The sequence below is a fragment of the Lemur catta genome, chromosome 2 (assembly GCF_020740605.2).
Source record: "Lemur catta isolate mLemCat1 chromosome 2, mLemCat1.pri, whole genome shotgun sequence".
In the NCBI taxonomy this organism is placed as follows: Eukaryota; Metazoa; Chordata; class Mammalia; order Primates; family Lemuridae; genus Lemur; species Lemur catta.
This window is the reverse complement of record NC_059129.1, coordinates 133100094-133123351: the sequence shown is the minus strand read 5'-3', so window position 1 is coordinate 133123351 and position 23258 is coordinate 133100094. Positions and strand designations below refer to the sequence as shown.

Here is a 23258-nt window from a genome sequence, read left to right as displayed (position 1 = left end):
TTCTTTCTGGGAGAGTTTTAAAGACTTTTCATTTTACTGTGCATTTAAAAAGGAAAAAAAAATAGTCTTGCCTGACTAGTTTTTATTCTGCCTGTGTAAGAGGTTGCACTAGAGGCAAGTAGGTATTTTTCTAAGCCTGTGCCGCTCATTATACTCCAATTAAACTCATCAACTAATGCATACTAAACTCATGCATGCTAAAGTTAATGGTATAAATAAAAGCTAATAAGTGAAATAAAAGTTAATGGTATAAAGTTTTATAACTTATTGTGTCCTCCCAACCACAGCCTCAGGGATTGAGTACCTTGCTGTGGTCCCAGATCTCACTGGGAAGGAGAGAAGTCAGGATAGGAATCTGTGAACTGCAAAGCCTGTACTCTAGACCATGTGGCCTCCTAAATTTTTTTCCTTGCTAGAATCTATAAGTTTATGGTTAATGGAGGAAATAAGACTCTGTGATCATTTGGAGTTAGAACTGGTGCTTTCTAACAACTTATGTAGTGAGGAAGAGCATAAAGAAAAAGTGTTACTAGCTGGTAACTTTGGGATCAAATTATAAATTGCAGGCTATTATTTATTTTTCTATAATATGGAGATAGGAGTAATAACTCTGTAAAATGTAATAATTAAAAACATCTAGGCAAAATGAAACATCACTCCTTCATTCTACTGTCATCCTTCCCCACAACACACATATCTATTTAGCCTAAATATAAAGTGGTTTCAAAACCAACCATTACTTGGACAAGGGTTTTAAAATGATGGGTTGCCATTAAAAAAAAGTTAACAACATCACGTATTACATAAAGATAAGGTATATGTACTAGGTCACATTGTAAAATATGTCAATATATGTGATGTTTTTAAAAAGTCAGAACACTAGTAGGGTAAATAGCACTACACCTAGAACCACAAGACCAAGGGCACACTCCAATTCCATGGCATCAATGAACTCAGCTGATTTGAGCCTTGGTTTCAGCCAGTGTAAATGAAAGGAGCTATGAGGTAATTTCTCCTGGGCAAAATTTTCATATAATTATAACCAAAATAGCTGTACTTGTTTCCTCAAAAGAAAAAAAGTTTATTTTAGAGTGAGAACATGTCACTACTTTTAAATCCTGGTGCATTCAAGTAGTCTTGGTACAGGATACAATCAAATCACGATACACTTCAATGATTTTATGCTGAGTCATATACTTAGTATAAAGGCACATTGTACTGAATAAAAAATAAAAGTGTTAAGTTCTTGAGCTTTTAAATTAGAATTTTATAAAGTGCTTTCCATAAAGTCTTATATATTATAGTAATTAAGTGGATATAATTTCCTTAACAAAGGCACCTTGAAATGTTATTGGCACATGGCATTTTTTTTTTTTTTTTTTGGTAATTTCAAAGTCTCTTCAGTATCTTCTCTTCCACTTTTTGTTTAAATTTTCTGTAACAATTCATCATCTGAATAGCCAGCCCTTTTAGAGAACAAGGTGAACTTTAACTTGGCACTGTAAAGGTCAATTTTCAGACAGTCTTAGGAGTTTAATAATTTCTCTAGTGTTTAAACTGATTCTTAATGATTTTTAAAAAATTATATTCAAGTGGCAAATTCCATGATTTGAGATAGTGTTTTAAGTACATGTTTTATCTTCAAGGATTTCGGCTGTTTTCTCAGGATCATCTGGATATAAGTTGATAGCTGTCACAGGTATAACATTCACTTGATCCCACTGAAGAATTCCTCTGAAATAGAAGATGATTAATTACTATCAAAATTAAGTATTTCCTCTGCCTATATTTTGGAAGGGTTACTTCAAGGTTATAAATTAAATATAAACCTAAGGTCAGGTGCTTTTGCTTCATTCTATTTAAAAGTTTATAATGGTTGTACAAACTCTGAGCCTAAAGTCACTGTAACCAAACTGGAGGAACGAAAGGTACAGAGGAAGTTCATTACTTCGTATGGTAGGGAAGGAAAGGATAGGGTAAATATAGATCTCTAAAACACAGAGTTAGTTCCCTAGATATGCCCAGGTTGAGCAAAAAGACTAATAAGCCCGAGCAGCTTTCTAAACGATACTCACCACTGGAACACAACCTTAGATCTTCAGACAGCATTTCTCATTTTGTTACTTAAAATCTCTGACCAAACAGTAGGTCTTTGGATTGAATCCAAGACCCTGTATTGTAAGTTCAATGTTACCCAATCACAGCATCAACAGAGGCTAGTTGTTTATAGAACTGAACAAGCTGATTCTAAAGTTAATGGGAGAAACTGCACAAGAATAGCCATAACATTGTTTTAAAAGAATAGGGAGAAGAGCGAGTTGCCCTAACCACCTATCAAAGATATGGCTTAAAATCTTTGAATCTCCAGAGTGGTGTCTTTTATATGACAGAGATGACTGATGGCTGGGGCCTCCTGGATAGCCTCAGGATGGAGGCTGGTTGCCAGGGGAATCAACCCTGTGATTAGAGGGTTGGAACTTTCTGTCCCACCCCCCTACCCCCAACCCCCAACCTGGGGATGGGTGGGAAGGAAGGGGTGCTGAAAGTAAGGTTGAGTTGATCACCAAAGATGAATGATGTGATCAACTGTGCCTATGTAATGAAGCCTCTATAAAAACCCAAAAGGACTAGAGTGTGGAGAGCTTATGGATAGCTGAACACATGGAGGTGCACTGAGAGTAGTGTACCTGGAGAGGGCATGGAAGCTCCGTGCCCCTCCTGCCCTTCCTACACCTCGCCCTATGCATCTCTTCCATCTGCCCATTCATCTGTTTCCTTTGTAACAAACCAGTATATGGAAGTGTTTCCCTGAGTTCTGTGAGCCGTACTAAGTCGGGGTCATGGGAACCCTGATTTATTGCCAGTTGGTCAGAAGCACAGGTCACAACTTGGGGCTTGGGATTGGCATCTGAAATGAGGGGCAGTCTTGTGGAACTGAGCCCTTAACGTGTGGGACCTTATGCTCTCTCCAGGTACATAGTGTTGGAACTGAGTTGAATAAGAGGACCCCAGCTGGTTGCTCGTGGGGAGAAATCAAAGCATAAGGTATTGTACTGAGTGTGAGAGTAGGAAAAACCAAAGTGTTTTTCCTATTTCCTTCAGGACTGTGCAGCCATAAAAAGAATAGGTATGCTAAATATAATTATGAATTGTCAACCAAAAATAAAAACATAAATAAAATTGGCATTTAAAAAGCAGGTAACTATGGGGGACAAAAGAGGATAAGCTTATATATGCACTGACAGGAAAAGATCTGAAGTTCATAGTTCCCAAACTGCACTGAGACCCCTGGGTTGGCATGGCAAACTCACACAGGCTTCACAGAATATTTTCAATTTTCAGGAGACTTCATGTGTAATACTAGCTTGAGGGTAGTTCATGGTTTCAATATTAGACTGCAAAACATTTAATGAAGTCATATTTCCAAACTGGGTTTTTGGTGGTGCTACAGTTTAGAAGTTTGTTCTCTCCAAACCTCATGTTGAAATTTAATCCCCATTGTTGGAGCTAGTGCCTAATGGGAAGTGTTTGGGTCATGGGGGTGGATACCAATCCCTCATGAATAGATTAACGCTCTCCCTGCAGCTGCAGGGTGAATTCTCACTCTTAGTTCCTGCAAGAGCTGGTTGTTAAAAACAGCCTGACTGACACCTTCTGCCTTTCTCTTGCTCCCTCTCTCACCATGTGATCTCTACACATGCCTCCAGCTCCCCTTTGCGTTCCTGGTCAAGGAAAAGCAGGCTGAGGCCCTCACTGAAGCTGAGCAGATGCCCAACCCCATGCTTCTTGTACAGCTTGCAGAACTGTGAGCTAAATAAGCCTCTTTTTATAAATTACTTAGCCTTAGGTATTTCTTTATAGCAACATAAAACAGACTAACAAAGGTAGTTGCTGTGATAAAAAGCAAATACCATACAAAAACTAATGTTGAACACCATCCAATCTGATTCCAAGATACAAGTGATTGTGTAGTGCCCTATAGACACACACATGCCATTAGCAATCTCTTAAATTAGTAATTTAAGAATAAAATAAAAATATTTTTCTTTAAATTTTTCTTTTGGCCTAGGTAGTGACATTAAAAAAGAATTACTGGCACACTACGGATGTTATGGACTAAGAACGTTTAGGAACCTCTGTCTTAAGTGAAAAATGCAATCTGCAGAACAATTAAGAGTCTGAGTTGATAAACAATTACAATTATCTAGTATATATTTACATCAAGACATAGAATTTGGATAAAAGATGCCAACCCAAACATGATCATGGCTACCTCTAAGTAGAAAAATAAGAATTGAAGAACAGAGAAGTGAAGACATACAGTTACTTGCTCTCTACAGTTCTGTACTGATTAAATCTTTTTCTACCAGAACGTACCCTCAGTACAATTGCCATTAAAGTATATCGCAAACCTGGTTTTTAGTTTTATATTACATCTGTACAATGTAATTTAGCTAAGCTGAAAACTGGTCATCTCCCCATTGTGATTTTTTTCTATTAAGATAACTAAAATGATAATGGTTTAACTTGTGGAAATGCTAACAATAATTCATTTTAAAATTTATTATAAAATAATTCCTTTGATTAAAAAAGCAAATATAACAGGAAGTAAAAGTCAGTCTTTCTACCCCTGCTTTCTAACTCCCACTCATTAGAGATAACTTTTCTCATTCTGAAAAGTTTCTATGCATTTATGCACATATTATTACATAATACTTTTGTTTTACCCAAATGCAATCATATTGCTTTGCACCTTTTCCCTCTACTTAACAGATTTTGGACTTTTTCAGCCAGAGAGAATGCCACTGCACATGTGTGCCATTATTTAGTCAAGCCCTCACTGATAAACAGTTAAGAAGGTTCTTATTTTGCTTTTGTTTTCTATTACAAACAATGGTGCAGTGAATATCCTGCTAGTCTTATGAAATGAACTACATTTTAAACTGGTACTTTAGACTTGAAAATACATAGTGAAGTCCTCTTGTCCGTCTCTGATCATACACATTGCATTTTCCATTATATGTATTTTTTCCTTTCCGTAGTAAAGTTTGTTTATTTTCTATTTATAGAGACAAAGTCTTGCTATGTTGCCCAGGCTGGTCTCCAACTCCTGGCCTTAAGTGATCCTCCCAAAATGCTGGGATTACAGGTGTGAGCCACCACGCACAGCCAAGTTTAAGTTCTTAAAGAGCAGAGTTTATCTTATTTGCATTTGAATCTTTAAGCATCTTGATCACAATAGGTATTCAATAAATGTGTTTTAATTTTGCTAAAGTTGGAGGATGGGCTAGGAAAAAAATAGGTGTTATTTTCCCTCCCACTTGTCTTACCTTTCATTTTCATATTTTCTACTCTATAATAAGTATCTCACTTTTTAATTATTAAAAATACTGTTTCAAAGGTAAATACTTACTTGTATTCAGAAACTGGGAAAAGCACCTTTAAGATGGTTATTATCACAGCTGCTCCTATAATTCCAACCACCATGACGTTCAAAAACATAAAGAATACTGGGAAAACACTGCTCCAGAACCTACAGAGATCTTTTCTAAACTTTTCCATCCACTGACACATTACCTAAAAAAAGAGTTATGATTAGATATGCAAGTTTCACTGAGCTCCAAGAATAACCTTTAAGTTTTTTAATGTTTTAGCTTTCGTGTAATGAAAATATTCTATATTTTGATTGTGTTGGTGGGTACATAGGTGTTTTCATTTGTAAACTAACTATATTTTAAACAGGTGTATTTTATTTTAAAATGTACCTCAATAAAGTTATTTATAATTTTTAAAATTATGTTTCATAATATACACACAGAAAAGTTAATATCCTTTAAGATTATTTATATTGTTGTCTAACTATAAGTCAAGTGAAAATAATGACTAGTTGACAAGAGATTAGTTAGGCTAGTCCACTATAAACAAAATGTACCAGAGTCAACTGTTTCCAGTAGTTACACAAGAGAAAGAGGAGAAAGATAAACATATTAGTAGCTTTTAAAACAGATGAGAAGCTCACTGTGTGTAAAACATGTTTCTATACATTAAGAGCAAGAGAAGAATCTAAGGTGGGCATTGATGGCATGGGCTGTGAAGACAGTCTGCTCTGGGGCTCACCTGCAGGGGGAGGTCAGGCGACAGGGTGAGGATGCTACAATCCAAATCGCTACAGTGACCCCAAATAAGCAATCCTGACCTTCAGTGGGAACTTCTCCTTTGAGACTAATCACAGACCCTGATCATTTAAATGGAAATTATCTTGGTTAGGGGTCTAGCTAATATATAGAGAGATATTAAGAGACTCTCTCTGAACCCATGAATATCTTCCTAGTAAGCAGTATAAATGTCATAGGTAATATGAGTACTTAGTAGGTACCAATGTATATTTATATATAGTACCCCTCATTACAACCATCTCATTAGATACTACTTTATACTACTTTATGGGTTAAGTGGGTGCCCCATTGTACAGATAAAGAAACTGAGGTTAAAGAGATTAAGGATTTGTCTAAGATCACACAACCAGTAAGTGGCAGAACTGGGTTTCAAGCCCAGGGTGTCTGACTCCAAAAAGTATACTCTCAGCCATTTGTGCTTAATCACTGTACAAAATCCTGAGGGCATAATGCACATTGTGTACACAACGTAGGAGTTGCAGAACAGACAGAAATATGGGGATATGAGAAGGAATTCTGGAACTTAAAATTCCAAATGAAATCCATTACCGCGATAATCATGATCTGACTATATTATTATTAATGAAGTTTGAAGAAGAAAACAGTAATACCTAAAAATACTACATTAAAACCACCACGATGTGTTCATTATCACCAATGTTCACTCCATGGTTCCAACCTGGAGGTTTCCACCTCATTTTAAATGCCAGGACCTATTTTCTTCATCATAACCATAAATGCTATGATAACACCAAATAAAGATAACACCAAATACTTGGTTTACCTTATATGAAGATGGAGGCTCTGCTCTGAGAGGAGTTTCAGGTAATTTTCCAGGTAAAGCATCTTCATCTACAGTGGTTTCCACATTCCTGATAAGATACTGGCTAGTGGTCTGCAATGAACTAACACTTTCTACTGAGGAGGAAGAACAAAGTTAACAAAATCCTAGGGGCATGCTAGTGTCTCTCCTACTAGTCCTAAAATCACCATACCAATAACATTTAGGATAACAACATACATTTTACCATGGGAGAAAAAAATAAACATATTTGAATGTGCACTGATTTAAATGCCAGAAGGGAGATATAAACTAAGAAATTCAAGGGGGGATAAAGTACTTATGATTTTGTCACATAGGAAGCGAAAATTTTAAGAAGTTCTATGTTGCAGTGAAAAAATGAATCCTCCTTCCTCTAAATGAACTTTTACAATATTCTTATTACATATTTTGTGATGAGTACCCAGAGAAAGAGTGGATAATTACCAAAAAATGTCACTATCCAATCAGCATTGATGACGTTCTACTAAAGCTCAAAATAGATTCCTGAAGTCCTTAAATGTACATATAAAGTAATATATGTCAAAGTATTTTTTAAAGAGGCTTATTTCCAAACATATTAACTATAATTAAAGATATAAAGCAACTTTTTCAAATAGTGTAAAACTAACAAAGTTCAATAGCATATAAAGCTATCCAACTAAAGAAATAATTTCCTTAATACTTTAAATAATAGTCATTTAAATTACCTTTTTTGGAGAGGTTGGGAAGGGTAACTAGAATGTCATTGTCTCGGGAAATAGAGTACAGCATGCTTTCCTCCAAAGGAAGGGTGTAGTTTGAATGTCTGAGTATTCCCTGGTTCTTAACTAAAATATCAATTTCAGTGACATCCTTTTGTTGAGCCTATGAAAGGAAAAATAATTATTCTTTAAATAATGGTGCAACTCCATAAGAATTGAAAAGTGAATTTTCTTCCTTGATTTCTATAACTAAAAAACTTGTCCTATAGACAATTACTCTTTATCCCACCCCTCCTACTCCCACTTTGGGGCACTTAATTTGCAACTTTAGTAATATTCCTGGTTTGCTTTAGCACTACTATAAACTTAATCTCAGTTCCATTTCATTTACTCATAGAGACTTACAGGAAACAGTAGCAGACTGTGAACCAAATTCAATCCCTTCACTTACTTTCTCTGTTTAATGATGTTCATAACATTTTTAAATGATACAAACATACATGAATATAAGCAATTAAAAAATGCAATTTAAATGCTAATATAAGTATACAAAAAATCTAAATGATTAGATAAATGCAACATTAGGAAACCTTCCTTATCAAGTCAGAAACGAGTAACTGAACACATGCATAATACCTGGCACAAATTTAAAGCTATATGATTTAATTCCCAATTAATAAGCATACTATCTTACTTGTTTTCCATCAATCTCTACTACCTCTTCTTGAATGACAATTAGTTGCAAACTGGAAGCAGATGTCATAGGCCACTCATGAACTAAAATCCTTACACTGACAATTCCAAAATATTCTTTTTCCTCCAAATTTTCCAGATTTTCATTCTTCACTATAAAAAAAAGTAGTGACAGCTTTGAACAAATATTGCCACCAAATCTGTTACTAAATTTGATTATTTTGATGACATTTACATGGAACAAGACAGTTGTAAACCAAATTCTTTGGCTTTCTTCATCCCTGACTTCAATGCTGTTTCAGACTTATAAAAACAAACACAACTTGACAAATCCTTATGACCGTTTATGCTCATTTGAAAACAGGAAAATGCTTTGATCTTTAGATTTTGTATGAAATATCACAGTAGCAACATCTTTCCTATTCTTTTACGCAGGTTGGCAATAAGGAACCAACAGGGCGTAACTATTTATAAAGCAGGCCAGAAGATACAATCCCATGTTTTAGCAAAATAAGCACATTCACTCATCTATCCAATCATCCACAAAATCCTGTGACAGAAGGAGCCCAAGCAGTAAGAACACTAAGTTTTTTCCTCAGTCCTGTCCCTAGTAAGTAACTTGTTACTGTTGGAGAAGGTAGGAATGGGCAAATAAGGTGGGAGAGGCCCATGTCACCTCCTAGTAGGGGCAATTGGGTGGGACTGGCTATTGGCCATGTTCCTCTCTAGCTAGGAAACCCCCAGCCCCACCGCAATAGACAGGGGGTATAGTAGTTTCAGCTGGCTTATAGAGACAATGGCTATTCTATTAAGGTAGAAAGTGCTATAGAAAAAGATAAAACAACATACCCCAATAAAACTGCCACAAATAATCTGAGGATTCTATCTCTCAAATAATCTGAGGATTACTTGCCACATAGGAACCCAGATGCAACAGACCCAGCTGTTCAAACCGATTCTGTGTTTTTATAGTCCTTTGACTGGAATAGCCCAATATCTAGTTCATTAGCCATTTACTATTACAACATTTGCCCAACTATTCTCCCCTTCTTTAGTCCCACCTCCTCCAAACCACAGTGCCAGACTAATCTCACTATGGTGCAGCGTTGATTCCACAGGCTCCTGCTCAGACACCTTCAGTAGCATCCCTGTGAGTTTTTGGTAGTTCCCCAACTGGTCCACCTTCTTCAGGCTCCTCATCTTGGCCCTTGCTGCTCCTTTCTCTCTTGTGCCTAACCTCCTCACATCCTTTGGAGCTCACCACTGCAAAAAGTCCCCTGTCATGGTCCATCTCAGAGTTTCAATTGACCATTTACCCACTGGTCTCCCTCCTGGAACATTAAGCTCTTTGTCAGCAGGTCTGTGTGCCTGAAGGCTAGGGCACAAGAGACCCAATGGGTGAGAAAAATGCAGTCATGCAAATACATCAAAGCAATGACTCTTTAGCCCACAAATTTGGCACCTCTACTGTAGAATAAAATTAAATGAAAATCACCAAAAGCCCTTCATATTCCGACTTCGTTACTGTGGTAGACAGCTTTCAAAAATGGCCGTAAATGATCCTTGCCTCCAGGTCCTCATACCCTTGTGTAATAGTCTCCCTGTGTGCTGGACCTAGTGACTTATTGCTAACAAACTGAGCATAGAACAAGTGATGGAATGTCACTTCCTGATTAGGTTATAAAAGACTGTGACTTCTGTCTTGCTAGTACTTTCTCTCTTGCTGGCAGGTCTCACTTGTCCTCTCACTGATGAAGCCAGCTGCCATGTTGTGAGATGCTCTACAGAGAGGTTCATACAGCAAGGAATTGAGGGAGGCCGGCAGCCAACATCTGGTGAGGAACAGAGGCCTCTGCTCAAAAGCTCACAGGGAACAGAATCCTGCCACCAACCACACGAATGAGGCAGGATGCAGATCTTTCCCAGTTGAGTCTTGACATTACAGTAGCCTTGTGAGAGCCAGAGGAACCAGCTAAGCCAAGCTCAGATTCTTGACCTACAGAAACTATGAAATAATAAACATAGGCCACTGAGTTTGGGTTAAATTGTTATGTATCAATAAATAACAAAGATGCCTACTAAAGAAAAAATTTTTTAAGGAATTAAAGAAGATTTGTTGTTGCTGCATTTAATGTTTCGAAGATTCTTATTTTAATTAGATAAGATGAGCATTTACTTTGGCTATCAAAAGAAACAAATTAAATGCAACAGGGATGACTAGAAAGATGGCTATAACAAATAGAGCAGCTAGGTTGCATTTCATGTCAAATTTCCTGTGAATATAACATATAACATCAAAAAAATTATTATTTAAATAGTACTAGCACTTCTTTTCCTAGGTACCATAGATTAGCTTGTAGTACACCAACCTTTTTGCTGAGAACCACTATGTAAAAAATACACACCCACATATACACTCAAAACCAACATCTGACTAGAGGCTTCAGAGAGCTAAAAGACAGCACTTAAGGGGCCAAGAAGAGAGCTCACTGGGGTGAGCACAATATCTTATGCTACTTTTCCCCACAGGGCATTTGCCAACTCCCAAGCTGAACACATGGAAAAGTTGAAAAGCTGCAAGTAGAAAGCAAAGATTAGGAGGCAGAGAAGCCTGACAGGCAGTCTCACACAATCAGGAAGAAAATGAGATGTTTCAAATGAACAAAACCTCAGATAATTCATTGCTAACAAACCTGTACTAAAAGAAATACTAAAGGGAATTCTTTAGGCAGAAGGAAATGACCCCAGATGGGAGCACAGATAAGAAGGAACAGAGAGCACTGAAAAGGGTAACCATGAGGGTAAACATAAATGAATATTGGACTACATAAAACAGTAAGAGTCATTATGTTGCATGGGGTTTAACACCACAAAGAGTTAAAATACTTTATAATAATAGCTCAAAGGCAGAAAGGGAATAAATGGAATTTAAGTGTTCTAAGGTTCTTGCATTGTTTGGGAAATAATAAAAGTACTAATTTATTGCTATCAAGGGTAACTACTAAAAGTAGTAAAATAACACAAAACCAACAAGATGAGGGAACTATGAATCCAAAAATAATTAACTCAGAAGAAGGCAAAAAGGGGAAGAAAAACACAGAACAGGTGGGACAAAGAAGAAACAATTTAGACAGAGGATTTAAAACCAAATATATCAGTAATTATATCAATGCAAAGAAATTATACTACATATTAATGCATAATATGTAGTAATTATATTAATGTACATATGTATAAATAAATTAAAAACCAGATTGACAGAATGAATTAAAAACAACAAATATATGCTGCTTATAAGATATTCACCTTAAATAAAAGGACCCAGAAGGACTGAAAGAAAATGGAAAGGTAACACAAAAATCCACCTCCCCTCCTGCCCAGCCAAAAAGCAGTCATTGCTAAACTAATATAGATAAAGCTGATTTTAAGGCAAGAACATCAACAAAGGCAAAGACAGACATATAATGATAAAAAAGTCAATCCACCAAGAAGACAAAACAGTTCTGAATCTGTACGAGTAATATCATGTCAAAATATATAAAGCAAAAAATGAAAGAAATGAAAGAAGAACAGACAAATCCACAGAGTGGAGATTTTAACATATTCTTCAACAACATGATTAAAAATCTGACCTGGCATGCATCATATCCAACTAACTTTTTAAGTATACATGTAAAGAAACATTTATTAAAACTGACCATATGCTAAGCCATAAATCAAGTTTAATTTCAAAAGACTGAAATTATACAGACTATACCTCTGACAATAGAGAGGAAATCAGTAAAAAGTCTCAGATGTTTGGAAATTAAACAATATACTTCGAAATGACCATTAGGCAAGGAAATAGCAAAACAAATAATTAGACACTTTTAACTACATGATAATTAAAATATATAACAAATCAGCTGGGCATGGTGACTCATGCCTGTAATCCTAGCACTCTGGAGGCCAAGGTGGGGGGATAGCTTGAGCTCAGGAGTTCAAGACCAGCCTGAGCAAGAGCCAGACCCATCTTTATCAAAAATAGAAAAAATTAGCCAGGCATCAGGGTGTGTGCCTATAGTCCCAGGTACTGGGGAGGCTGAGGCAGGAGAATTGCTTGAGCCCAGGAATTTGAAGTTGCAGTGAGCTATGATGCCACTGCACTCTAGCTGGGGCAGCAGAGCAAGAGTCTGTCTCAAAAAAAAAAAAAAAAAAAAAAAAAATATATATATATATATAATAAATCAAGTATAGGATATAAGTGCTTAGAAAAAAATTCACTGCCTTAAATGCATATATTAAAACAGGTAATAAAGATTCTATCTATATTCCTCACAGTTGTTACTCCATTCAAATAATGATATATTCTAAAGTAACATATTTGCTTACCTTTAAACAACTCAAAAATTTAAAAGGTTAAATAGAAAAACGTTCTACTGACATAAGGGTAGATGAAACCGAAAACTAGAGAATGAGACAGACAATTCAGTGCCAATCTTATGAAAGAAAAAAAGTGCATATAACAGGAATAGTCAATTTAAAATAAGAAAAAAGTTTTGAACATATTAGTGTTATGTACTCTGAAAATGATGCATATTTTTACTTTAAAATGGAAATATATAATACCCAAGAATTGTTTTACGAATTTAATATAATTAAAAACAGAACAATTATGGAAATAATTTAGTAGTACTCACCTATCAAAGTATGACAGCTTATTCGGGTTACACCACTATTTACAGGAAAGTCATTTACATATACCTGTCCACTCTCATAGGTTATGTTAAGAACAACCTTAAAATAAAGCAGCATATACATTAATTCCAATGTTTATAAATAATGACCAACTTTTAATGTCAAAAATATATTATCCAACTAAATCACATGTGTAGGTAAAAATAAAATAGGCTGCATAACACTTAAAAATATATTAAAAATATAAAGAGACAAACCTGTTCTTTAGATACCTCCCCATTATCTTTCATGGTAGTTACATTAATTCTGATGCCATCCTGCAAAACAAATATTATATAAACTGAGTGGTTATGCATTTTACAGACTGAGAATAACTCAGCTTTTTCTTTTTCCCTCAATTATATTTACTGTCTAATCACTTATAACAGCATTAGAAAATTTTAAAAGACCGTCATTTTCATTTTATAGCTTTTCTTGCACCCTTATTCACAACTCCAATTTTTTATAATCTATATACTTTTCATTTAATTGTGAAATATATCACATGAGCATATATAAGCAAATGTAGAGTTTAGAAGATTTATACTCATGTATCTACTACCTAGCTTAAAATCTAGAATATCAGCCCTGCCCTAAAGCCCTTGCATGGTTCCCTTCCCTCCCCTCAGAGGAATCCCCATACCAACCTTCCCTGGTAATCATTTCTTGTTTTTCTTTGTAGGTTTACTACCTGTGTATCTCTCTCTAAACAACATATTTAGATTTATCTGCTTCTGAGCTTTGCGTAAGTGGAATAATTTTGTTTGTTTTTAGAGACAGGGTCTCACTCTGTTGCCTAGGCTGGAGTGCAGTGGCACAATCACAGCTCACTGCAGCCTTGTACTTTTGGGCTCAAGCCATCCTCCTGCCTTGGCCTCCTGAGTAGCTGGGATTACAGGCACATGCTACCACGTTTGGCTAATTAAAAAAATTTTTTTAGAGATGGGGTCTCACTATGTTGCCCAGGCTGGTTATCAAACTCCTAGGCTCAAGCCATCCCCTGCCTTGGCCTCCCAAAGTGCCGGGATTACAGAGATGAGCCACATGAGCCCAGCCCAGGGGAATAATATTGTACGTATTCTTCTGGAACTCCTTTCTTTTAATTGAAATTGATGCCTGTAGCTATAGTCACTTATTTACAGTGCCGTGTAACATTCCATCATCTGACTACCAATTTACTTGCTCATTCCACTACCCATGGAGATCTGAGTTGTTTCCAACTTTTTTGCTTTTATAAACAAAGTTGCTCTGACCCTTTCTTGAGTGTGTTTCTTAGCCAAGTATCTGCAGTGCTGCAGTTTTACTGTAGTCTACCTGAATATTTCAGTTTATTGATGACATGCTTTCTATAAAGAAAACACTATTTTAAGAAGTATTTGCCACTGACCATAGGAAGTAAAATCTGTCATTTGTAAATAAAATTCTTTCCTAAATTTATTCACAGATAGACACTGTTAACCTAGAATAAAACCATAGTCTTCTCAAATACATTTTCCTTGGGGTTGTATTAACTTTTAAAATAGAAAAATTATTCATAAACATCAAAAATAATACACAAGTATATTTCTTGGCACTGTGAACATCCTGAATACTCTCTATATAATTTCCAACAATTGAGAGAATAAGACTGAGGTGATTTCATGAGGTTGAGTTGATTCCAGGAATAACCTGTAGAACAGGATTTATACCATATAAGGCCCACACCATACATGTAGGCTGAATTTGGTGCACTTCCCAGCTCCCTAGGAAGCTTTCTAACTAGCAATAGTAATTCCTCAGAACCAGCCTGATTTCTCCCAGCCTACCTTGATCTAGATTAAGCTTCGGTTAGAACCAATAATACCTCTAAAACAAGGCAACATTCAATAAGCCACCAAATTTACAGCTATATTGTTTTATGTTCAAATGCCAGTTAACCATTCCTCTTTTCAAACTACAAGATTCATTAACTGTAAACTACTGTTCTTTGAAAAGCCCACAGGTAAGCCTCCAGGGCTAGAGTGCCATGGCATCAGCCTAGCTCATAGGCAACATCAAACTCCTGGGCTCAGGTGATTCTCCTGCCTCAGCCTCCCGAGTAGCTGGGAATATTGGTGCACACCACCACACCCAATTAATTTTTCTATTTTTAGTAGAGATGGGGGTCTCACTCTTGTTCAGGCTGGTCTCGAACTCCTGAGCTCAAGTGATCCTCCCACTTCGGCATACCCAGAGTGCTAGGATCACAGGCATGAGCCACCGGCACCCAGCCCAATGATGTTGTTCTAAGAAACCTTTCTATAACATCTGCCTTTCAGCAGTGAACACAAACTATAGGGTTAGTAATTTACTGCACTTACATGTATCACTTGCCTAGTAAAATACAGGATTTGAAAAAGACAACAGACACAAGCATACTGTATTTTCCAGAAAACCAAGTTCAATGAGATTCTTTTTTGGTCTTTCTGAATGATTTTATTGCAGAAAGGAACCACATTGTTTACAGCCTCCTGGCCTGGAGTTTGGGGCCAGGTCACATTTCTTGTTCTTCCTGAGAACCTGTGATTGAACTGGAAGTTCAGGCTTGTGAGCCTGGGTTGTGTGTACTAAGAAAGTGCCTAGAGACACTGAAAAGTTTCTCCTCACAAATTTTCAATTCTTCCCTCTAATTCCCTCTCATTCCTCATGGGATGCCCATCTGAGACACAACAGCCTTGCTAAGGGTAAAGGTAACAGACACCTGGTTTAAAATAAGTAAGTCTGAGGGAAATATATGAAATATACAGTTATGCATACAAGAAAGTAAATGTCATCTGAATGCCTCTTTTGGTGACTAAGTTGTTTTAACATTAGAAGAATATACTATGAAAACTTTTATTATTTTTTCAATCTTGTGTGACCTCAACTTCTGACAACTGCATACACAAAGACAGAAAAATGTTTACAACCCAATAAATCTGAGTCACTGAGGGAAGACAGGAGAACTTTCCTGACTTCAACCAGTTTTCTCAAATTTGCATCAGGCTAGATGCAAGGATGGACAGACGTGCTAAAGCAAGTATAGTAAAATGTTAACGGTAGTCTAGGTTTGCACTGTTCAATATGGTACTCACTAATCACATGTGACTATTTAAATAAAATTAAATAAAAATTGTAAATATCGGTTCCTCACTGGCACCGGCCACATTTCAAGTGTTCAGTGGCCACAGGAGTCTAGTGACTACTCTAACGGAGAGAGCAGACATAACCACCACTGCACAAAGTTCTCCTGGACAGCACATCTAGTATGAGGGACCACTGCAGAATTCTTTCAAATTTTCTATACATTTGGAAATTTTTCACAAAACATTGAAAAAAACTGAGACCAAGAGGCTTCAGCTTCCCACCTACACGTTCCAAGTAGTAAGAGTCTCCTTCTAGTTGCTCAGCATTCATTTAATCTGTGAAATTCTGAGTTTAAATATGAACTTTCCAAAAGTGGAATGAGGGCCTAAGAAGGGAGAACTAAAATGATGAAATCACTAAGAGCCAGCTGACATTGAAGTGTATTTCAAGCTTGCAGTCAAAAATGTATTCTTCTCAGATTATATAGACATAAAAGTCTCTTTGGACACGCAAGTGTTGATGATAATCTTTAACACATTGACTGCCACACTAGAAAAAAAAATTTTTCCCTGGGGCCACGGTGATTAAAAAAAAAAAAATGATGGTTTCTAATTTGTTATTTTTTATTTTTTTCTGTAAGCTATATGCAATACAATACATGTTTTTAGAATTAAATTGTCAATATTAATTGTAACAATAAGAACATCCACAAGATTTTCACGAACCAACTGCAGGGTTTTGTTTCACGAAGCCCTGGGCTCAAAACCAGCCTGCGTTAAATACAATTCATATGGCAGTCAATGTGTTAAAATTTAAAAAAGGCGAAAATACCGTCCACATTTCTAGAACTTTAGATTTATTTCATTTTGATTTGGTGTCCTGTTGCTGGTCCGTTGAATTCATATCTTTTAAGCAGATGCAACTGTAGTTTACATATAATTTCAGATATAAGTGGTTCTTAGGGGACCCAATGTTATGGCTTCCTGGAATGTCTCAGCGAAACTGAAACTGAGAAATACTTTTCATTTTTGTACCAAAGTGGAGGAAGGTCATTACTCTAAAACATTAAAAGTTAAAAAAAAAAAGGTGACATTTAGCGTGCCAGTCACCTTTGTATCTAGAGTATTCATATTCAAGTCTTGACTAGTAAGGCATACCAAGGTTATGTCGTCATTCTTAGAAAACTCAGATTTTAAAATATTCAAACTTCCCTACCATAGATTCAACTGTAGAAAGACAAATACTGGAGTAGGTCGGCCCGACTCCACGGCAAAAATGGTGAGAATCAGCCCCCTTTTAATACGATGATGCAATGGTTCCGAAACTTCAGCCGGCCTCGGAATCACCTGGCGGGCTCGTTGACAGACTGCCGGCCCCGCCCCCAGAGTAAGCGAACCGGGTTCCCCGGGGACGCAGATGCTGCCAGTCGCGCCCGGCTCGCGGAACCACTTCTCCGACACCCGACAAGAAGACAAAGTCGGTAAGAGCCAGGTCTTCAGCCTCTCCCCACCTCTCCAGCCCCGCGGAGCCCCACAGCCGCGCCCTGCCGACCGCCAGGCCGAGCAGGCACAGGTGGCCTGGAAACGCGCTCTGCAACTGGGCAACTGCCACCTCCCCCGAGCACACAGACACCGCCTTGCTCAAGTGCCGGGCTCTACCCCCGGACGGCGCCATTACAAGCCTGAGATCACCGGCGATCGCGCATTTTGGACGGCAAAGCCACGTCAGGACGAGCAACAGTTCGGGCCGCTCCGAGAATCTCTTAAGTTTTGTGACCCGAGGCTCCACCACGCAGTAACCGGCCCCTTTCCGTCCCTTCCGCTCGCCCTCGCGCCCCCTCCCACGCCGTCCCCATTTCCTCGCGTGCCGCTCCCCACTCCTCCTCTGGGAGACCCGGCCCCGGCCCCTGCTCGCCGGCAAGACGTGGGAGGCGTCGTTGCGGACGGCCCGGGCCTCCCCGAGGGTCCGAGCCCAAGAGTGGCCAGTCGTTCCCGCCCTGCCCTACCTGCGGGGCTCGGGACGGCGGTGGCGGCTCGGGGGCGCCCGTCGTCAACCACCCGGCGGCCGGCAGCGCCACTAGCAGCAGCAACCGGAGGGCGAACGGCCCCGGCGGAGCGCCCTCCATCTTGGACAGCCCCGGCGGCCGGAGGCGGGGGTGGAGCCAGCAAAGGGGCGGGGCAGAACCTTCCAGGGGCGGGGAGAGGGGCGGGGCCTGGCCAGAACTGACAGAGCAGGGCCCTCCCCAGTGGCCGCGGAAGGTGCTGGGAGTCTCCGACGTTCGGCTCTCCGGGGGAAGAGCGATCTGCGCACGCTCACAGCCGCGCAAGAGCAAGGAGCCACCTCAAATGGGACCTCAAAGTAGGACCCGGTGGTCTGGCCGGCGCTCGGGGTTGGGGAGGAGTTCCAACCTGAAGGACTGTGAACGTGTTCGTTGCCATTATTTTTTAAATTAGTATATACACACATATATGTATATGTGCGCATATATATACATGTACTATAAGATGAAACCTATGGTAATCTTTCAGAATACTATTACACGTTAAAAATGAAACATCACATTTGGAAGGAAAATTTTTATGAAGTCGTTGTTCCCGTCTTTGGCTGCACGTGGGAATCTCCCGTACAGCTTTAAAAAGTACTGAGGTCTCCCCGGGAACTCCAGTTTCTGGTTTAAATTAGTCCGGGCTGCGGCTCGGGCACTGGTAGTTTTCACAGTCCTGCAGGTGATTCACGATGCGTCCGAGGCTAAGAATCCACCACGCGTTAAATGTTCAATGTTCATTCAGCCACTGCTGGAGGCGGCGAGGGGACAATACTCAGCCGGAAGCCAGACCACCTGGGCTCTCACAGCCTTTTTCGTCAGTATCTTAATCTATAAAATGAAGATCTTAGACTTTTCCTCCACCTTTCAAAAAGGCCAGGTGCCGGACAACCTAAAGACAGCCCCTACATCCCAGAGCCTGCTGAAATTTTTCAAACCAGCCAATCCTAAGCCTGCTTACCCTGCTCTGCCCTGCCTTGTCTTTCCCTTGGAAAACACAAAGGCTCTTTGCTTCTGCTTTCCTCTCCTCCCCAGCCTTCTGACACACCCTGGTGCTTCCCCATGTGGCCCTGCAAGGTGTGGTGTCTTCCCCTCCTCACTACCTCATCCTAGTCCAGGAACTGTAACAAACTATCCTTTCAGTGGCAATTGTCTCCTGATCTATTGGCCTCTCCATGCCTGAAAAATAATAAAACCTATGTTTTAAAATACCTTATCAGTATATACTAAAGAGGTCAACGAAAAAATTATCACAACAAAGAAAGGGCAGTTAAAGTACTTCACAAGGACAGGAAGATGAAGCAGGTTTCTAGAAAGGGCAGAATATCCTGTTTTCCAGCCAAACAAAACGTTCTCTCAAGCCCTGACACCTGCCACTGTTCCATGCATATATCTCACTATAAATGTGATGACAACAGTGACTAGGATGAATCTCAATTCACCAAACTGGGATTCCTTAGGGTATGAGAGGAAAAAGCAGGGAAAGGGGTGGACACTGAGTAAAGGAAATCATATTGGCTTTGTCAAACACAGGAATACTTCTGTACCATATGAGCATAAATATGTGGGTTTTTGTATATACAATTAGGTAGAAGACAGCTCATTTAATGCAGTATCAGGATTATACTTTTGACAATTTTAGTACGGCTACAAACATTTCAACATGGTTGTTCAGAGTAGGTAGATGATGTCAAAATAAGAGAAATTAGTCATGGTGGTTGGTGATGTTGATATATTTTTTTTTTATTTGAACAAACTTATGGGGTACATGTGAAATTTTGTTACATGTATATAATACATAGTGATCAAGTCAGGATATTTAGGGTATTCATGTACCTGAGTACAATACATTTTTGTTTAACTATAGTTACCCTATTCTGCTATCAAACACTGAATTTATTCTAACTGTATGTCTGTACCCTTTAACCCACTTCTCTTCATCCTCCTCCCACCCCCTCACTCACCCTTCTTCGTCTCTTATGTATCTTTCCACCGCTTTACCTCCATGTGATCCAATTTTTTAGCTCCCATATATAAGAGAGAACATGCGATATTTGTCTTTTGGTGCCTGGGTTATTTCGCTTACCTCTAGTTCCATCCATGTTGCTGCAAATGACATGATTACATTCTTTTTTATGGCCAAATGGTATTCCATTATGTATATATACCATATTTTTTTATCCATTCATCCATTGATGGTCAGTTAGGGTGATTCTGTATCTTTGCTATTGTAAATAGTGCCACAATAAACATGTGAGTGCAGATATCCCTTTGATATATTGATTTCTTTTCTTTTGGGTAGATACCCTAGTAGTGGGATTGCTGGATCGAATGGTAATTTTATTTTTAGTTTTTTGATCAATCTGTATACTGTTTTCCATAGTGGCTATATTCCCACCAGAAGTGTATGAGTTTCCTTTTCTCTACATCCTCTCCAACATCTGTTATTTTTTGTCTTTTTAGTAATAGCCATTCTGGGCCCAGCGTGAACGCTCACGCCTGTAATCCCGGGAGGCCTAGGCAGGAGGATCGCTTGAGCTCAGGAGTTAGAGAATAGCCTGAGCAAAAGAAAGACCCCCTAAAAATATAAAAAATTAGCCGGGTGTAGTGGCATGTGCTTGTAGTCCCAGCTACTTCGGAGGCTGAGGCAGGAGGATCACTGAGCCCAGGAGTTTGAGGTTGCAGTGAGCTACGATGACGTCACTGACGCCACTGTACTCTAGCCGCGCGACAGAGTGAGACTCTGTCTAAAAAAAAAAAAGGAAGGAAAGGGAAGAAAAGAAAGAAAGAGAGGAAGGGAGGGAGAGAAGAAGGGAGGGATGGAAGAAAGAGAGGAAGGGGGAGGAGAAAGAGAAGGAAGGGAAGGGAAGAGGGAAGGGAGGGAATGGAAGGGGAGGGGAGGAAGGAAGGAGAGATAGAGAAAAAAAAGACTTACGAGGAAACCCCAGGAGTCATTCCAAAAAGGAGGTGGCAGAAGACCATGCCGCGGGCGCCCTCTGCCGGATACAAAGAAAGGGCCGCTCGGAGGGCCGCTCTGTTCTTTAGATGGACACAAAACGCTATACTGGGTCCCTTCTGCGCGACAGGCTTCCGCGGAAGTCGCCAAGGGCCGGCCGAGATTTTCAAAAGGGCCACGCCGGGAGCGAGACCAACCGGGATAACCCGTCAGCTGGACGTGCCGTGTGCAGAACAGAAGACGCTGCTGGAACGAGACGGCGGCGTCAGAGGTATGACGCAATCAGGCGTCGCGCCGAGGGTGACGCAAGACGTAGACGTCGGCGGGCTGCGCCAGTTACGCCCGCGGGCTTGTAGCGGAGGAGGAGAGGGCGCCATGGCGGTTCTGCTGGAGACCACTTTGGGCGACGTCGTCATCGACCTGTACACCGAGGAGCGGCCGCGCGGTGAGGCCTGTGCCCTGCTCACTTCTCGCCGGGGCCCCGAGCTCATTCCCCTACTTTCCCTTCTCTGCACAGTCCGTGGGGGCCGTTGGCTCGAGCTGCTGGGCTGCTGGTGCCCGCGACCGGGCTGTTTATTAGCGGGGTTTGCTTAGAAAAGTTTTTGTGAGAATTCGTTTGAGCCTCAGCAGCCCTTCTTCCGTATCTTGTGTTGGCCCGTCGGGTGGAGGGTGCTTGCGGTCATTTGGGGGGCGGTGTGTGGGCGTGTGTGTGCTACGCGGGCTGCATATACAATAAGCATAGCTTTTGTGGCTTTACTGTGCTTTCTTTTCTCGTGAGTGGAACATAACTATTGCTTGGTGTGTAATCAGTCAAGTCTTTATGAAAGCAGGTAGGATGTGCTTAGCGCGACGAATGTGGGCATCCCGCGTGGATGGAGGAAGAGGCTGTCCGGGAGTAGGAACGGAGCCTGCAAGGCACTGGGCTGAGTCCTGGGCTAGGCGTCTTGCTCTTGAGGGTCTGATTTTCCATTGAAGGAAGTTGACGGGGGAACCCATTTTAATTTTTTAAGTGTTGTAGTAGAAGAATGTAAGTTGCCATGGAAACCAGAGGAGGAAGTAATTCTTGGTGGGTGGGGTGGGGAGAAGCGAGGCAAGCAAAGACCGTAGAACACTTGAACTAGCTCGTTCAAAGATGAGTGAGAATGAGAGTTTTCTTTGCTTGGAATTTTCTGGTAACGGCAAGTAGTTTAACTTGGCCGGAAGGAATGGTATGAGTTGTGGAATGGCAGAGTGCGAGTATGGTCAGATAGATACGTTGTAGGTCAGATCGTGAATAGTCCTGTGTGTTCTACTGATGACCAGAGTCTTTGAAGGTTTTAAAAGCAGGATTGAAGTATGGCATACTTGTTTTGAGAAGATAATAGGAAGCAGTGTGAAGACTGTATTAGAGTAGGAAGAAACTGGAGACCAGTTTGTTACAATCAAGGTCCTGCCCCCATGGAATGCAGAGCCTATCAAAGAGGTTGAAACAAGTTGGAGTACTATACAAGTGCCTCCTGCCTTACAAAGATTTCTCCCACACTCAGCTATTCCTCCCTCCTCCTCGCCACCCCCACCCCCCCAAAAAAACACTACAAACTCTCCCATACCATCGTTACCATTCTTATGTTGCCTCTAACCCACGTTCCTCTCCATTCTTGCCCTTCTGGCAAACTTCTCATTGTGTAGATCTCAGATCAAACATGATCTCTTCTGTGAAGCTCTCCCTCCTCCCTAAGCAGAGTTATCCGTTTCTTCTGCTCTTTCTCAGGTCTTTTTATTAAATATAAACCACATGACACATTTTATTATAACATTTACCTATTGTCCTGGAATTATTTACAAATCTTGTCTCCTCTCAAGAATGTAAACTTCAGTGAGAGCAGGAACTGCACCTTAATTATCGCTGTATCTTCAGTACCAAGTACAATGCCTGCTCCTTTAAGGGCACACACTAGAGGTTCATTATATTGACTAATGCATATAAATGTGCTGTATTGGTTAGGACTGTGCAATTAATAGAAACCCAACTCAAACTGGCTTAAACAAAGAAGATTAATTGCCTCATGTTATTGGGGTAAAGTTG

The 23258-nt window shown here is 39.7% G+C and overlaps 2 protein-coding genes across 4 annotated transcripts in view; one reads left to right on the top strand and one right to left on the bottom strand.

Moving 5' to 3' along the window:
• Positions 1-1057: 1057 nt before the first annotated feature.
• On the bottom strand, positions 1058-18398 carry GINM1 (glycoprotein integral membrane 1). 2 transcript variants are annotated; one of them, XM_045544558.1, is made up of 8 exons: positions 18199-18398; positions 13328-13387; positions 13073-13169; positions 8395-8546; positions 7707-7863; positions 6961-7094; positions 5414-5577; positions 1058-1734 (listed from the first exon to the last, which is right to left on the bottom strand). In XM_045544558.1, the coding sequence occupies exons 1-8, from the start codon at positions 18316-18318 to the stop codon at positions 1623-1625; spliced, it is 996 nt and encodes a 331-aa protein (XP_045400514.1). In that variant the 5' UTR covers positions 18319-18398; the 3' UTR covers positions 1058-1622. The 2 variants fall into 2 exon arrangements, with proteins under 2 accessions (XP_045400514.1, XP_045400515.1); XM_045544559.1 differs by having other exon boundaries at positions 6961-7091.
• Positions 18399-21487: 3089 nt separating this feature from the next.
• Positions 21488-23258, top strand: part of PPIL4 (peptidylprolyl isomerase like 4) — a 36331-nt gene continuing 34560 nt past the window's right edge. The window contains exon 1 of one of the 2 annotated variants that reach the window (XM_045544556.1): positions 21488-21638. In XM_045544556.1, coding sequence (XP_045400512.1) covers positions 21569-21638 — 70 coding nt within the window. In that variant the 5' untranslated portion in view covers positions 21488-21568. The remainder of the gene's footprint in view (positions 21639-23258) is intronic. The other variant, XM_045544555.1, reaches the window with a different exon arrangement.

What these genes read in the sequence shown, in the direction of transcription:
- GINM1 (XM_045544558.1), bottom strand. Translation starts at nt 18,318, where the DNA reads ATGGAGGGCGCTCCGCCGGGGCCGTTCGCCCTCCGGTTGCTGCTGCTA. An exon ending in GGGAGGTATCTAAAGAACAG is followed by an intron (nt 13,170 to 13,327) that starts GTTTGTCTCTTT and finishes CTTTATTTTAAG; the next exon opens with GTTGTTCTTAACATAACCTA. An exon ending in TAGAGATTGATGGAAAACAA is followed by an intron (nt 7,864 to 8,394) that starts GTAAGATAGTAT and finishes TTCCTTTCATAG; the next exon opens with GCTCAACAAAAGGATGTCAC.